Genomic DNA, 16,195 nt, shown 5'->3' with positions numbered 1-16,195 from the left:
CAAAGAAAATTTTTGGACTTTTTTGGATTGAACTAATTTGGGGACATTCTGGGCTTTAGGATAGAGTCAAAAAATAACTTTGTTATGTACAAAGCCATAGTTTCCTGATCTCATCCTATTTTATGGACAATAACATATTTATAGATTGTACCTTTTTTTAACTGGGGTTTTACAAGTCACTATAGTAAGCCATAAATATATATATATATGAAACACTTCACTCTTTCAAGTCACATGCTATAAAATGAGTTTTGTTTTATGTGGTCATATCTATATTATATCCTATCCAGTGTCTTTTACTGCAGAATACACATAGTTTAAAACTAAGAAACATCTGACAGGAAAATCAGTATCTTTTATGATCTGCATAAACTTTTTAATGTAATTTAAGAAAAATCAGTGCCAAAAATGATACTTCAAAGATAACAGAAGATTCAGAACGTAATGGGTTACAACAGTTCCAAAAAGACCACATTGTAAGGTTATCTTACTAGAATACGGTCTCTGATACATTTAATTAACATTCTGTTTTATTTCAGTGGGGCTACAGTGGAGAGGATTACAAATAAATGCCCTCGTCCACTAACAAAGAGCGGCATTGAGGCTTATTCTGAAAATCCAGTCCTGAATGAGCTGACACACCTAAAACGATCTTTGGAATACACCTCACGTTAAAGAAAAACCCAGAAGTCATTTGGCCCTCCCCTCAATAAGCTCTGCGGCATTCATATGACCCCCAGGCAATACTCCCATCTTCTTTCACCCAAGGAGAAGGGTCATGGAGGGAACCGGTGTCTGCTTCCTCATCTGGGGAGAGCGGCCCCACCTTGGGCGGTAGGTCATTTGACACCGTCATGAAAGGGGTGAAGGGGTAAGGAGGTGGGGTAGGGTACCCCGGAGTGTGGTGCAGATCTTCCAGAGCATGCAGCGAGTAGGACTGAGCCCCAGCCAGGGATGACCCCCAGCTTGAGCCCCTGTGCTGGGCGATGCTCCCGGACTCAAGCTGGGAGAGGCAACTCGTGCTGGGTGGCAAGGTCAGCAGGGCATCGGCAGACACAGGGTCAGGCTGGCTGAGACCGTCGGGCAACGTCTGCTCCCATGAGTCCCTCTGAGGAGAATGGAAAGGCCACGGAGGTTATTCACTAGGTGACACTCTGATGATACATTGTGTGCTGCCAGACTGTGGCTTCAGGGCAGCCTTCGTCCCCTCTCTCTGCTGCCTGAAGCCTGGCTCTCAGGCTGCTCTTCTCTCCGGCTTTTGACACCAGCAGTGAAAGTTTTCCTCCCTTCCTACTCTAGAATTAGATTTGCTATAGATATTGAGATTCCTTTTCCCAGAAGACAACATTAAATGAGTGAAATGTGAGACTAATAAAATGCACATCTATGCAACATTTTACTGTGTGCAATGCACTCTGTCTTGGATTCTTTTTGAGTCTCCCATTAGTCTGGGTCCTAGAATGCCATTTACACAGTGGGGAAGGTCAGCGCTTGGCCCACTCCTCGGAGTAGGCCTTCAACTCCATGGTGAATTTTTGAGGGGACTGAGAAGCCCACTCTGTCCTCATTAAGGCAGGAGGAAAGAGGTAGGAATCCCGTAAGTTTGGAGCTAGAAAGATTTGGATTCATTCATGGCTCCTCCTGACTCTGAGCCTGACATTGCTCATCTGTAAAATGGGACTTTCATAAATATATCCTGAGTTGTTGCAAGTATTGAATGAACACATCACATTTCCTGGCATAGAGTATACTTAATAATGTGAATTCTCATCCTCTCTTGTCTAAACTCCTGTCTTTAGAGATTCATTACTTTGCGGTAGAAGCCTTTACTATTCTCTATGAGCATTAGCAACCTTCAGATCTTTATGAACTCACCTGTTTGGAAGGATTGAGAGAGAACAAGGATTTTTAGGCTAAAAATGTGGGGAAGGGGAGGCAGGGGACTTGGAAAGAAAGAGGAGCCCTATGTACCCTCCTTGGGAGATGATGATCCATCTCATTACTGCCTAGCATGTCTGAGATACAGCTTCAGTGTTCCTTCCTTAGCGGCTGCAGGAATGATGACGACTGGCACTAACAGGGTGGGGGAACATCAGGCAATATCAGTAGAGCATTAACAAAATGGATATAAATCCTGCTGCACATTCCTCCCGGTTCCAAGCCCTGCGTAGACGCTCCTGGCTGTCATGGCTAACAGGGATCCTTGAACAAGGCTCCCTCGGAGGGTGTCCTGGCATCTCTAGGCAGCTGCAAAGCAGCCTCTGGAGTCTACAGGGTGAGCCAGACCTGGCTTCAACCCGGATGCCAAGCACAGCGGCTGGGCCAGAGGGCGAGCCTTGCCCCTCTTTTACTCCCTCACACGAGGTCTCTGCATACTCACAAATAGGAAGTGAGCTGGGTCTCCAGGGAAGGGCGGTGGCAGGAGCGGCGGCAGGGGCGAGGCGCTGAACAGAGAGCCCGCGTTGGGCGTCAGCGCCGGAGGCCGGTAGTCTCCGTAGGGCTCCTGGGGGAAGTAGGGCTCCAGGAGAGCCGCATGGCTCTGCCCTGCGGAGGACTCACAGGGAAACGGCTTCCCCACGCTGGAGGTGTAGACGTCATTTGAAAACTGTTTACTGTTGTGGAAGTCTGAGTCAGATAAGAAAGATCTTCTGACACCGTAGTAACCTGACGTGACCGGCGAACCTGTTGCCAAATGAAAAACACATGGGCAGAAAATTCCTCCCAGGGCGGTCAAGGCCTTGGTTGCAGCCGAGTCTCTGCCTGGGAAGCGATGTTACTAACGCGTGCCTGACTCCAACGCTAACATGGAAATAGAGAAATGTCTTGAAAAGCGTGAAATATTCCTGCATTAGCCCAAATAACTAATGTTTGAAAACATTGTCGCCTTTAGGGGTGAGTTCATTTTAGACAGCACCGTGTCTGTTCATTCATTCACATTTACTGAGTACCTTCCCGGTGACCGGCGCTGTGCTAGGAAGAGATAAATGAAATAATCTCTTGGCATTCATATTTTAACCAAGGAAGCATCTTTTTCACAACATCGGAGCTACCTCTCCATATACATAGAACTGTTAACAAGAGGTGCTCCTGGCCTGTTATCTGAGATCACTATGTCTGGATAAGGTAACACATATAACCCCACCTCAAATCAGAGGCAGGCTGTACTCTGTCTTCTAATTCTTCACACATTGACCTTACACTGGGTCGCACGCCTGGCAGACATCAATAAATGACTTTCTTTAGGATTAGATGGCTACACAGAAGCCAGTTTTAGAGGCCTGTAGTTTTAGGGTTTTGATGAGTTTTATGTTATTTGCTGCCCTCTTGTGGCCTCATGTAATCCTTCACTCTACTCACCAGGGCCCAGCACGTTTAGGAAGACAGTGCGGGCTACATAAAGTTTCCCTTGGTGGGGCAGGCTCGGTGGCTCACACCTGTAATCCCAGCACTCTGGGAAGCCCAGGCTGGCGGATCACGAGGTCAAGAGATTGAGACCATCCTGGCCAACATGGTGAAACCCCATCTCTACTAAAAACAATACAAAAATCAGCTGGGCCACCATGCCTGTAATCCCAGCTGCTGTAGTCCCAGTTACTCAGGAGGCTGAGGCAGGAGAATTACTTGAACCTGGGAGGTGGAGGTTGCAGTGAGCTGAGATCTCGCCCAGAGCAAGAGTCCGTCTCAAAAAAAAAAAAAAAAAAGTAAGAAGTTTTCCTTGGTGGAGAGAGGGAGGGACAGAAACTGATAAGAGCTTCATTTAAGGTAAGCCCAGCAGTGAAATGGTTTCCAAGGAAAAAGGTGTGTTTGCTCAACACTTTCTGACCCCGTAGCTCAGTTGTAGCAGAAAACACTGATCATTCAGAACATGTTTGAGGGCATAGACTTGAGGTCTATAAAACTGATGGTTTAATTGTTCCAGCTGGCCTTGGGTGTGATCTAATGCTAACACCAACACCTTTAGGTCATAGGTCACAAAAAGGCTGAACTGGGGAGAAGATATAAGTGCCTGTCTTCCTTACCTTACCCCAACCACAGCAGCAGACCACTTCTGAGCTTCTGATTCTATAGACACAGAATTCCAGCCCGTTCCACAGGATGTGGCACTTTATATTATGCTCATTCCTCTTTCACCTGAGTCACAATGATCTTTCCAGTCAACCTGCGAGCCCAAGGGGGCAGATCTCATGCCTTATACATTTTCTTTAAACCTAGTAGTATAACATTGTGTTCAAGAATGGCATGTGAATTTATTCATCCAGAAGAAGAAATCAAAATTCCCCATCAAAACCTGTAGCACGATTCCACTCACTTCACTTTCATCTTACATTCTATAACTTCTAACCTGCTCATGCATTTGAAAGCTGAAGTTAGGGTTTTCATTATAAGCATACTTCCTTGGGAAAAAATCTGTGCAGCTGAACCTTAATATAAATAAATAAGGTTCTGTTTCATACAATGAAATTATATTTATGAGAACGATTAAGGTTGAGAATATGAAAACAAGGTTTCCAGGCTCTCATCTATACTCCCAATTTCCAAATCAAAACAACCATGAAGAAAAAAGCCTCTGCTCTCTTAACATGGATTTTCTCTGTACAAAGAGGAAGGATAATTTCTAGATAAAGAGAAGCTATGAAAATTTTTCTTTTTTTTTCTGTAGAAGGCAGGAGATGCCACCAAATTTCAATGGCAGTATATATGATTGGGAAACAACATACAGACATTTAAATATTCGGGATCCTCGATTGCTCTTATTCCTTTCCCTTATCCAGCTCTGAAGGTGATAAAACTGTTAGGGAATGTGCCGCTTCTGAGTTGAACTAAATGAGATTGTCTTTGCCTGTGTGGTGTGTGTTTATACAAGAATGTCCAACAGTATTATTAGGAATTCCCCTTTTACATCCCCACAAGAGTATTTAATGAGACATAGACATTGAAATGAATTCAAAATACTGAACCAAATGCCTGACTCCCTCTGCTCGCAGACCGCTTTCCTCTTTCTGTTTGAAAGCAGATGCCTCATCTATCAGATCATGGTGTCAGAACTTTAGACAATTTAAAACTGTATCAAGGGCATAATTTATATTGCCTTTGCCCCAAAAGCTTGGGATAAAAGGGCTGCTTTCAAGACAAAATGAATTTTAAATTCAGAAATTACTGCATGAGTTCTGTCCTTCGCTGATTTTGTATTTTAGACAAAACTATTTTAAAGGAGCAGAGTTTTGGAAGTGTTGTAAGGTCGTTATGAAAGAATGGAAGCCCAGATGCTTGATTTAAATTCAAAAGGGAATAATTGCTTATTGAATTAAAGTACTCACCTGGCATCTGCACAAATGGAGACTGAGAGGAACTGACGCTGCCCTGGAAGGTAAACAGAATTCAAGTGTTTTCTTTAGTTGTAAGTTTGAATTTAATAAAAATTAGGAATACACCTTATAAGCTAGGTTTTATGATATTCAGAAGTATTATCTGGGGAGTTGGGTTGACCCTCAGGTCAACTGAGAATAAGAATTCAAGTACCATAGAACAAAGTTTTACAAGGGACAAAGAGCAACCACACTTTTACATTTTGATAAACATGCCAGAAAGCACTGGCTGGATGAAATGTAGTAATTTATCCTTCATCTTCTACTGTTCCAGTTAACATTCCCTCATCCAATATATATTAAGTGACTATATATACGCATATCCAGTAGCCTCCCCTTACCCATGAGGGATATGTTCCAAGACTCCCCAGTGGGTTCCTAAAACTGAGGATAGCACCACACCTGATTGCCATCGTGTCCTCCACACACAAACTCAATGCCTTTTCCATCTTAGCTAAGAATTTATCATGCACTGTGGCCACAGTTTTGCAGTTCGAGGTGCAACAGCAAAACTCGCATGAATTTCTTTCTCCTTCACAGTTTCACAGACAAAAGATTTGTTCTTACCATACCAATGTCTGACCTCAGCATACATTTTTTTTCTTTCCTTATTAAGTTGAGAACGTTTACTTTTTCATTTAAAGGAAGCACATTCCGGCTTCTCTTTGGTGTATCTAAATTGCCAGCGTCACTACTCTTGTGCTTTCGGGCCATTGTGAAATACAATAAGGGTGACTTGAACACAAGCACTGCCATACAGAGACCGGTGATCCAATCACCGAGTCGGCTACTGAGACACTAACGGGCAGGTGGTGTAGACAGTGTGGATTGGCTGGACAAAGGTAAGATTCAAGTCCTGGGCAGCACAGAGTGGGACTGAATGAAATTTCATCACACCACTGAGAAAGGCATGCCATTTAAGATCTAGAAATTGTTTATTTCTGGAATTTCGCATTTAGTATGTTCAGACTGCAGTTAACCATGAGTAGCTGAAACCTCAGAAAGGGAAACCATGGCTAAGGGGCGCCTACTGTATGTGTGTATGTGCATACATGCACTTAGTGTTTGGCTTCAGCACTGAAGGGCCACTTCAATGTTTACTGTCTGAATCCATGTGGAGGAAGAAGCTCCACCAACTGTAAGGACCTTGACTGTGATGTGCCCTCAGTGCCTAGAACAGGGTGTAGTTCATAATAGACATAAGAAAAATATGTGGAATGAAGACACAATCTTCAAAGAACCCACAGGCTAGAGAGCAGGGAGAGGTTGGGGAATGTGGTGGGTTGCATTATGTGTCCCCTCCAAAAGATATATATATATATACATATATATATATATATTTTTTTTTTTTTTTTTTTGAGATGGAGTCTCACTCTCTCACCCAGGCTATAGTGCAATGGCATGATCTCGGCTCACTGCAACTTCCACCTCCCAGATTCAAGTGATTCTCCTGCCTCAGTCTCCTGAGTAGCTGGGATTACAGGCACGCACCACCACACCTGGCTACTTTTTGCATTTTTAGTAGAGATGAGTTTCACTATGTTGGCCAGGCTGGTCTCGAACTCCTGACCTCAGGTGATCTACCTGTTTCAGCCTCCCAAATTGCTGGAATTTCAGGCATGAGCCACCCAAAGATATATTGATATCTTAATCTCTGATACCTGTGAATGTGACGGTATTTGCTAATAGGGCTGTTAAAGATGTAACTACTTAAATTAAGATGAGGTCATACTAAATTAGGGTGGGTCCTAAATCTCATGTGACTGATGTCCTAACAGGAAGAGGAGAGGGACGCACAAAGACACAGATGCAGATGGGACAAGGTCATGTGAAGACAAAGGCAGCAGTTTGAGTGATACAACCTCAAGCCAAGGAACATCGAGGATCACCAGTGACAATTGCCAGCTAGGAAGAGGCAAGGAAGGATTCTCCCCAGAGGCTCCAGAGGGAGCATGGCCCTGCTGACACCTTGATTTTGGACTTCTAGCCTCTAGAGCTATGAGATGATACATTTCTGTTGCTATAAGTCATCCCATTTGTGGTAACTTGTTACTGCAGCCCTAAGACACCAATACAGGGGTGACTGATGACAAAACAGAATATTCAGTGTAGTATGAGAAGTGGCAGGGTCAGGGAAAGATGGGGTGATGCGGGCACCTAAACTGGTGTCAAGAATGGGGTGGGAGACACATCTTGCAGGATGCAGTGCCTAAGCTGACCTCTGAAGGAAGAGTATCTAGGCGTGTAGAGTCTTAAAATACGCAAGTCATGGCTCCAAGATGTCCTGGAGCAAAGTAAGTGGAGAGGGTGTAGCTTCTGTGGAAGTTAAGAATCCTCAATATCCAGTTCATTGAATCTGAGCTCTTTTGCAGTGACTTTAATGATTCTATAGACTCTCAAGAGTTGGAAGAAATTTTATAGAGTCTCATTCAATGATTACATTCTCTCCATATTACTAACACCAGGTGCATCTAATATCCAGGCACAGAGAACTTAGTACCTTCCGAGGAAACCCATTTCTCCTTTAGGAACTTTTACCAATTACAAAGTTGGCTGGAAAGAATAACTTTCTAGTTCTAATCCCTTTGGTCTTTATAGAATAAGTTTAACACTTCTTGCATACACAGCCCTTCAAATATCTGAAGACAAGCCTATGAAAAATACCATAGACTGCACGGCTTAAATAACAAAAATTTATTTCTCACAGTTCAGGAGACTGGAAGTCTGAGATCTAGGTGTGGTTTTTAGTGCGGGCCCTCTTTCTGGTTTGCAGAAAGCTGGCTTCTCACTGTGTGTTCACATGGCTGAGAGAGAGAGAGAGAGAGAGAGACAGAGAGAGAGATCATCTCTCTGGTGTCTCTTCTTATAAGGACACTAATCCCATTAGAGGGATTCACCTGCAAGATCTAATTACCTCCAAAAGGCCCCTTCTCCAAATGCCATCACTTAGGGGATTAGCACCTCAACATTTGAATTTTAGGGGAATGCAAACGTGCAATTGCAATCTGTAATATCAACCTCGAATTCGAACTTCTCCAGGCAAAATATCTTCCAACAACTCAGAAGCAGCATGGTAATTAAGAGTAAAGCCTCTGGAACCAGAGTGACTACATTTGAATCCCAGCTCTACCTCTTATTAGCTGTGGGATCTTGGGCACATGAAGATTAAATGAGATTATTACATCAAGCACTTAGAATAGTGTCTGCCACATGGTAAACAGCATATGTGCCTTAGCTATTATTACTATTATGCATTTGTTGGTTCCTTCAAATCTGTGGTATATTTTTCCAAACCTTTTGATTTATGGGTTTTCCTGTTTAATATTTTAACACTTTTAAGTGGCAGAAGGGAACTCTTGGGCATGTAATGGTCAGAAGTAGGTCCCTTAATATTTCTATGAGAAGGAAAGGGGCAGTGATTAAATCACAGATGCACTTGTATTTGGGCACATATTCCCATGTTGCAGGCGCCCATGTTATCCAGTGTTACCCTCCCATTTTCAGCTCTGTGGTGTGGCTGGGTCTTTCCTTGAAGATCTATGCCAACACATATGTCTTCTGGCTTCAGCCTCAGCCTCCTTCCAGGTTAAGTAGGATGTGGCAGGGGGTGGTAGCTGTCCTGGGTGCTGCCCAGGGAGATGTCCCATTGTTCTTCTCCCACCTTCTCTTCCTGCCTGCTTCCCTTAAACTGCTCTGGCCAAGGCTGGGGCCAGGATCAAGGCCCCTGTGAGACACAGCACACATGCCCAATCTGATGAGCATCAGCATCAGCACCCTATTTGCCCTCAGCATGTTAGCCATTTATTTATCAGCTGGAATGGCTCTGCCTCCTGCCTCTGCCCCAGGCAGGGAGAGAGCCCAGTCTATGTCATTGTGGCTGACACAGCCCCTTCACCTTTTGACATCTCTGCTCTAAAAGTTTTTCTGTCTTTCTCCTCCACTAGCAGCAATCTCCAGCATCTTCTATGATGCCTCCTCCATCTTCTGCCCAGGCTTAATTATTACTGTGGAACTGACAGTACCGACTCCTCCCCAGCCCAATTTTTATACCAGAAGACTCTACAAAGATTTCACAATTAAAGGTCTAGTGGATTTTATTTATTACTTGATGAAGCTTTTTGTACTCTTATCTCCTATGTGATTTTGTTCTCTACCTGCTGTGGAAATTGTACTCTCTATTTTCATTCTTTATGATTACCCTTACAATTTTACCATGTATATTTAACAAAACCTACAAACAATATCTTAAACCTGCAATTGACAGATAAGAACTGTCCCTCTTCTAATTTATGGGTGTGCTATTCTCTTTTCTTTTAGCTTGTTTCTTGTTATTAAGCTGTCACAAATTAGACATCAATATCATCATTTAATTCAGTAATTCTGTATTAGGTTTACTAATTTGAATTAACGTTCAAATGTCTACCATTTGCTTTGCTTATTCCTTTCCCAGACTTTCTTTCTAGGTTCATTTCCTTCTTCTGAAGTAATTTTTTGGAAAATTCCTTAAGTGTCAGTGGTGTTGACAGTAAACTCTTTGAATTTCTATTTATCTGAAAATATTATTTGTTTTGACTTTGTATTTGAAAGATAATACCGCTGGATTCACCATTTTAACTTTATAGTTTTTTTTTTTCTTAGCACTTTGAAGATGTCATTCCACTGTCTTTTGGCTTCCACAATTGCTGTTGAGGCGTCTGCTATTGGTCTTTTATACCATTATCTTTTTTTTCTTTTTTTTTGTGATGGAATCTCGCACTGTCACCCAGGTTGGAGTGCATTGGCACAATCTCGGCTCACGGCAACCTCTGCCTCCCGGGTTCAAGCGATTCTCCTCTCTCAGCCTCCCAAGTAGTTGGGACTACAGGCATGTGCCACCATGTCCAGCTAATTTTTGTATTTTTTTTTTTTTTTAGTAGAGATGGGGTTTCACCATGTTGGCCAGGATGGTCTCAATCTCTTGACCTTGTGATCCACCTGCCTTGGCCTCCCAAAGTGCTGGGATTACAGGTGTGAGCCACCGCACCCGGCCAGTATCTGCTATTGGTCTTTCAGTTATTCTTTGTGACAATCTTTTCTTTATTTCTGACTGTTTCCAATATACTCCCTTGGTCCTTGAGGTTCTTCAAGTTCACCTCATTTTATCTAGAGGCAGATTTCTTTTTATTTATCTTACTTGATAGAATGGGCTTCATGAATCTAGGGATTCATGTCGTTCATAAATTCTGAAAAAATGTCAGCCATCATCTCTTCAAATATTGTCTTGTCTTTATTATGACTGTTCTCTCCTCCTGGGACTCTGTTTAGATACATGTTAGAACTTTTACTATTATCCTCAAAATCCCTTAACCTCTCTATTTTCTCTGTGTCTGTGATTCTTTCTTCTATATTTTGGTAGAGATTGGCATAGATTTCTTCAGATGTGTTTTCAGTTCACTAATTCTTTATTCAACTGTAGTTAATTTGTTATTTAACTCACACATTGAATTTTTATATTCATGATTTTATATTTTTTTCATTTCTATAAATTCCATTTGATTTTTAGAATCTATTTGGTAAATTTTGACAGCCTCTTGTTGAGTGCTCATTATGTATTAAGTGTTATGTATTTTGTATTCAGTAATTCTAATATATGAAAGTTCTGGGAATTTAAATTTATTGTCTATTGTTCATGTGGACTCATTCATAGTGGTTTGTTTTCTTACGCATGGGTGATCTTTGATTGAAACTCACATCTTGTTGGCCTAATCTGTGAAGATCTGGGGTCCTGAATTGAGGCTGCTTTCCTCTAGAAGATTTATGTTTCTATCTATGGGGAGCCAGCTGCCTTCCAGGTTCCCCACATTAATCCTGGAGTCCAAGGTTCAGCCTCCCAACCCTGGCAACAGGTCAAGAACCAGTCTTCACATGTAAAGCCAATTGGACACGTGTCCTCAGGAAACCTGTTTTTTTGGAATGATCACCTTCTCATCATTTGGTGCTTTGCTTTCTGCTCAAACCCTTTTTCAATCTCCCATGCCAACTCCTGCCCCTACCCCCAGCTTTGGAGATTTCCCTTACTTTCTGCTAGCTCAACAACTCACTAAAATTTGTATTATGTAAGATCCAGTTTTGTTGTGGGAGAGCTCTTCTCAATCCCCCAATACCAGAGTTGAATCTGTAAATATTGAGCCTAGACGTAGATACCTTCCTGGTTTTAACACAGCACAAAGCTTTTATTTTTCCATGACTCCCAACATTTTCCAGCAGAGATTTAAATTATAACAGAAGTAATTCATAAGCACTTACTTATAGTAATTTCATAAACACACTGTTGGCCATTACTATGGTCAACTGTGTTATATGTATCATCTCATTTAATTCTCACGACCACCCCAGAAGATAAGTAATATTATTCTCATTTTGCCAATGAGGGAACCTAAGCATAGAGAGAATAACCTGATTTCCCTTCTAGGAGAGGATTGGTTGTGGTGATGGTGGTAGTCAGTGGAATTAGACAAGGGCCTTTCTGATATCAGAGCCTGTTTCTTAACCACCGCACCAGTCTGCTTTGGAAGCATTTTAATAACTCAACAATTAAAAATAGAAAAGCATCCTAGTTTGAAAAAAATTAGTATAATGGAGACTTAGGGACATCCAGAGAGATCATATAATTATATAAAAGCTCACAAAGAGGATCGGGTGGGGTGCTTTCCTGTCTGTCTGTCTGTCTATCTGTCTCTGTCTCTTTCTCTCTCTTTCTTTCTTACACACACACACACACACATGCACACACACACACATCCTTAATCCTTTGAGTGACATTCTACTTTTGAAGGGGTCAGCTTTATTGAGATGTAATTTACATATAATAAAATTCACAAAATTTAAGGGTACAATTTGATGAATTTTGGCAAAATTTGATGAACACTTGTGACCTATCACCACAGTCATGATGTAAAACATTTTCATCAGACTAGTCAGTTTATAGCTATAATTAATGCTGCCCCCTCTGTGGTGACCTGGGAAATATTTTGATGGATAAACGCAAAAGTCAGTGATAATGGACCTCTTCAGTTGGTATCACAGACCCTAGAAGACTCCTAAAGGGCCTGCATGGGGCTGGGAAGGATGCCACTGGTAAGATTTCAGAGCTACCACTTGCTTCTCCATCCCATTTCCAGATTTCACGGGTCAGGAGAGAAAAGCCTAAACCAAGGTCCTTCAGCATGTGCACTCAATTGTCATTTCCTACGTGAAGGGAAATCTTACATTTCTTTCTTGGTTCAATATATTGTATTCACACAGTTGCCTCTTATCCTGCAAATCCTCCAAAAAATAACATTGAAATTAATATTGAAGAGCCCATAACTTTTGACCAAGCGAGATGGTATATAATTTTTATTTTGCATACTGCAAACAACAGGATCCTGCAATGCCAGCTAGCCAAATTTAGAGGTTTATATTTGAATGAAATTTGCCAGCCTGCAACTTCCTGCAGCTAACCCGGCAGCCTCACAGCTGCCCCCAAAGCCCCTCCATGAAAATGAGTTAATTTGAACTAACAGGTCACCAAGGTAGTAAAGTGATAAGATTAGGAGTTTCCCTTGAGTACATTTATAGTCATTTTATTATCCTATAATAATATTTTTAGGTGTCAACCTAGTTGAAGGACATATTGAAATGTACTAAGGAAGTGATGTCTGACTAGCATGACATGTTTCATACTGCTAATTTTATTTCTTAATTCGAATTGAGATAAAATTTAGTTTAGAAAATAAGTCTTCAAACTTAAAGATATTGCTACTAATGCTTAAGTAATAATAATCATAGCCACTTGTGAATAGGTGATATCCCTCTTTGAGACATTCATAGTATTTTATAGATTTAATTTTTCATTGTCATCATTTCTATGGTTGTGAGGCAGGTGGAGCTGATGATACCATATTGAACATCTGACACCACATTTTAATGTCTACATTTAGATCCACCATAGGTCATGTGGTTTTCCTCCAACTTTGGAATTAAAGGAAGGTTAATGCTGGATGTTAACACAGTTAGTCTTTAAATGGGCACTGATGTTAGGTTGTAACATCTCCCCAGGAAAAAAAAATGGGTATAGAGATTTACATGCCTTAGTTAACAGGAGAAGTATATAGTAGAACCAAGGGCATTTCGGTTGGTGTGAAATCTGGTGTGTTGGCTAAACTATCTCAAACATATCTTATAAATCTTATTACTTTTGCAAAGTTTGAAACAGGTTTTGATTTATAGGCCACTTATCTGAGTTATATATTTGATTGTAAATAAGAAAAATACTCTATAATGAATATAAACTACAGTTATAAGCATCTACTATGCATCAGAAAAGGGGCAAATCAATGTGTGGAGGATTTGAATTGGGTGCTGAAGGCTGAGAGGATGCAGACAGGAGAAAGGAAGCTCCTAGGAAGGAGGAATTTTGTGAACCAAACACAAGGTGGGAAAGCACAGCTCTTCTTCAGGGAATAATAAGCAAGTTGGCTTGTCTAGAGCAGAAGTTTCATTTCATTCATTCTATTAAAATGTATTCTGTGCCTACTCTGCACCAGGATTGTGGTAGTTTCCAGAAATACAAAGAGGAGTAAGACATAGATTCTATTCTCGACAGCACACAGTTTCATCGCAAAAACAGGTGCATAAATATATATGTAATTGGTGCAATAATAGAAATAAGGGTTGTGGTTGAGAAGACTAGCATTTCCTGGTGCCACTTCCTGCCAGACTCTGTGTCTGGCACTTTACATATGTTAGTGTGTCTGTGTGATCATTTTTAGTGACAACTAATGTCTGGGTTCTTTATGTACTCTGTAGAGTGTGAGATGATTTACATGCATTATTTCATTAGATCATCACCATTAACCAATGAGATAGATTGTTATAATCCCTAGCTTATTGATGGGAAAACTAATAGATACTTCTGAAGGACTTGTCCAAAGTCACAAAGCTGCTAAGTGACATAGCCTGAATTCTCAATGTGATTTAGTGTAGGTATGGGGGTGGGGGCAGGGATGAAGTTTGGGGGGGTGATGAGGTGATTTACTGTCCTGGTGGAATGTGATTTAGCACATCAAAACATAGGTGATATCTGAGTCTGGTTCTGAAGGCTAGATAAAAGGAAATCAGTTTAAGGGCTATTGTTGCTGGAGGGAGAAGCAAAGGCTCAAAATGTGAGGAACTGCATGTCACATACCTGGAAATGCGGGCGGGAAGTGTGAAGACAAGAAAGCTGAAGAGAAGCTGGAGGAAGATGCAGGAACCAGGTTATAAAGTTCTTTTTTTTGAGATGGAGTTTCACTCTTGTTGCCCAGGCTGGAGTGCAATGACACAATCTTGGCTCACTGCAACCTCCACCTCCTGGGTTCAAGTGATTCTCCTGCCTCAGCCTCCCAAGTAGCTGGGATTACAGGCACCCTTCACCATGCCCGTCTAATTTTTTTTTTTGTATTTAGTAGAGACGGGGTTTCACCATGTTGGACAGGCTGGTCTCGAACTCCTGACCCCAGGTGATCCACCCACGTTGGCCTCCCAAAGTGCTGGGATTACAGGCGTGAGCCACCACGCTTAGCCTTTTTTGTGCCAGGTACAGTAGTTCATGCCTGTAATCCCAGCATTTTGGGAGGCAGAGGCAGGGGGATCCCTTGAGCTCAACAGTTTGAGACTAGCCTGGGCAAGACAGTGAGACCCCCATCTCCACAAAAAATAAAATAAATTAACTGAGCATGGTGGCACATGCCTGAAGTCCCAGCTACTTGGGAGGCTGAGGCAGGAAGATCTCCCGAGCCCAGAAGGTCAAGGCTGCAGTGAGCCAAATTCATGCCACTGCACTCCAGCCTGGGTAACAGAGTGAGAGCTTGTCTCAGAAAAAAAAGAAAAAAAAAAAGAGTTTTTTTGAGCCACGCTAAGGAACTTAGACTTTGGTAGCAGGCAGTGATCCTTCAGAACTCACTTTCTTTTTTTTTTTGAGATGGAGTTTTGTTCTTGTCACCCAGGCTGCAGTGCAGTGGCATGATCCCGGCTCACTGCAACCTCTGCCTCCTGGGTTCAAGCGATTCTCCTGCCTTAGCCTCCCGAGTGGCTGGAATTACAGGCATCTGCCACCACATCCAGCTAATTTTCATATTTTTAGTAGAGACGGGGTTGCATCATGTTGGCCAGGCTGGTCTCAAACTCCTGACTTCAGGTGATCCACCCACCTCGGTCTCCCAAAGTGCTGAGATTACAGGCATGAGCCACTACATCCCGCCCAGAACTTTCTTAGCAGCGTAGACATGGTGAAAATATTGCTCGAGGAAATTTAATCTGGTGCTAAAATGACAGGTTGGAAATGACTGGTGGGGTGAGTGTATGGGTTATTATAGGTGAATAGAGCCCAGTGATGAGGGTCTGATGGCCCTCAGTAGGGCTGGGATTTCAGAAGGCCAGCAGGTGCCATTTCTACTCACTTCTATTTGGCCTCCTTTTAGAGGATTATCAACAAGGGCTGATACTCTCCCATAGGTGCTGAGGACTGCTGGCCACCTGTCCTGGATGCTGGATAATTTCCAGGGCTCTCTTCCTCTTTTCTTTGTTATCACCAACCTTACTGCTGATACCTGTATGAGAGGCGGCTGGCAGGTCTTCCTCATACTGACATATTTACAAATAAAAAAACCCTACTTTTTATATGACTTAATTTAATGGGGCATGGTATAGGCCCAATTCTAAGGCCAAGAAGAATTTTTGACTGAGGAGGGAATATTGAAACATATATCCTCAAAAGCATTTACCTGTGTCTACAAAGCCTAGGTTATAGGGGATTTATCTTACAAAGA

At 42.1% G+C, this 16,195-nt stretch overlaps 1 protein-coding gene across 1 annotated transcript in view; it reads right to left on the bottom strand.

The window, feature by feature from the left end:
- Positions 1-347: 347 nt before the first annotated feature.
- Positions 348-16,195, bottom strand: part of POU2AF2 (POU class 2 homeobox associating factor 2) — a 30,264-nt gene continuing 14,416 nt past the window's right edge. The window contains exons 2-4 of the mRNA XM_001138725.4: positions 5,319-5,361; positions 2,381-2,682; positions 348-1,108 (exon numbers count right to left, since the gene is read on the bottom strand). Coding sequence (XP_001138725.3) covers positions 707-1,108; positions 2,381-2,682; positions 5,319-5,325 — 711 coding nt within the window. The 5' untranslated portion in view covers positions 5,326-5,361 and the 3' untranslated portion in view covers positions 348-706. The remainder of the gene's footprint in view (positions 1,109-2,380; positions 2,683-5,318; positions 5,362-16,195) is intronic.

Source organism: Pan troglodytes, chromosome 9, assembly GCF_028858775.2.
Source record: "Pan troglodytes isolate AG18354 chromosome 9, NHGRI_mPanTro3-v2.0_pri, whole genome shotgun sequence".
In the NCBI taxonomy this organism is placed as follows: domain Eukaryota; kingdom Metazoa; phylum Chordata; class Mammalia; order Primates; family Hominidae; genus Pan; species Pan troglodytes.
The sequence above is the reverse complement of the archived record's forward strand: the minus strand, read 5'-3'. Positions and strand labels throughout refer to the sequence as shown.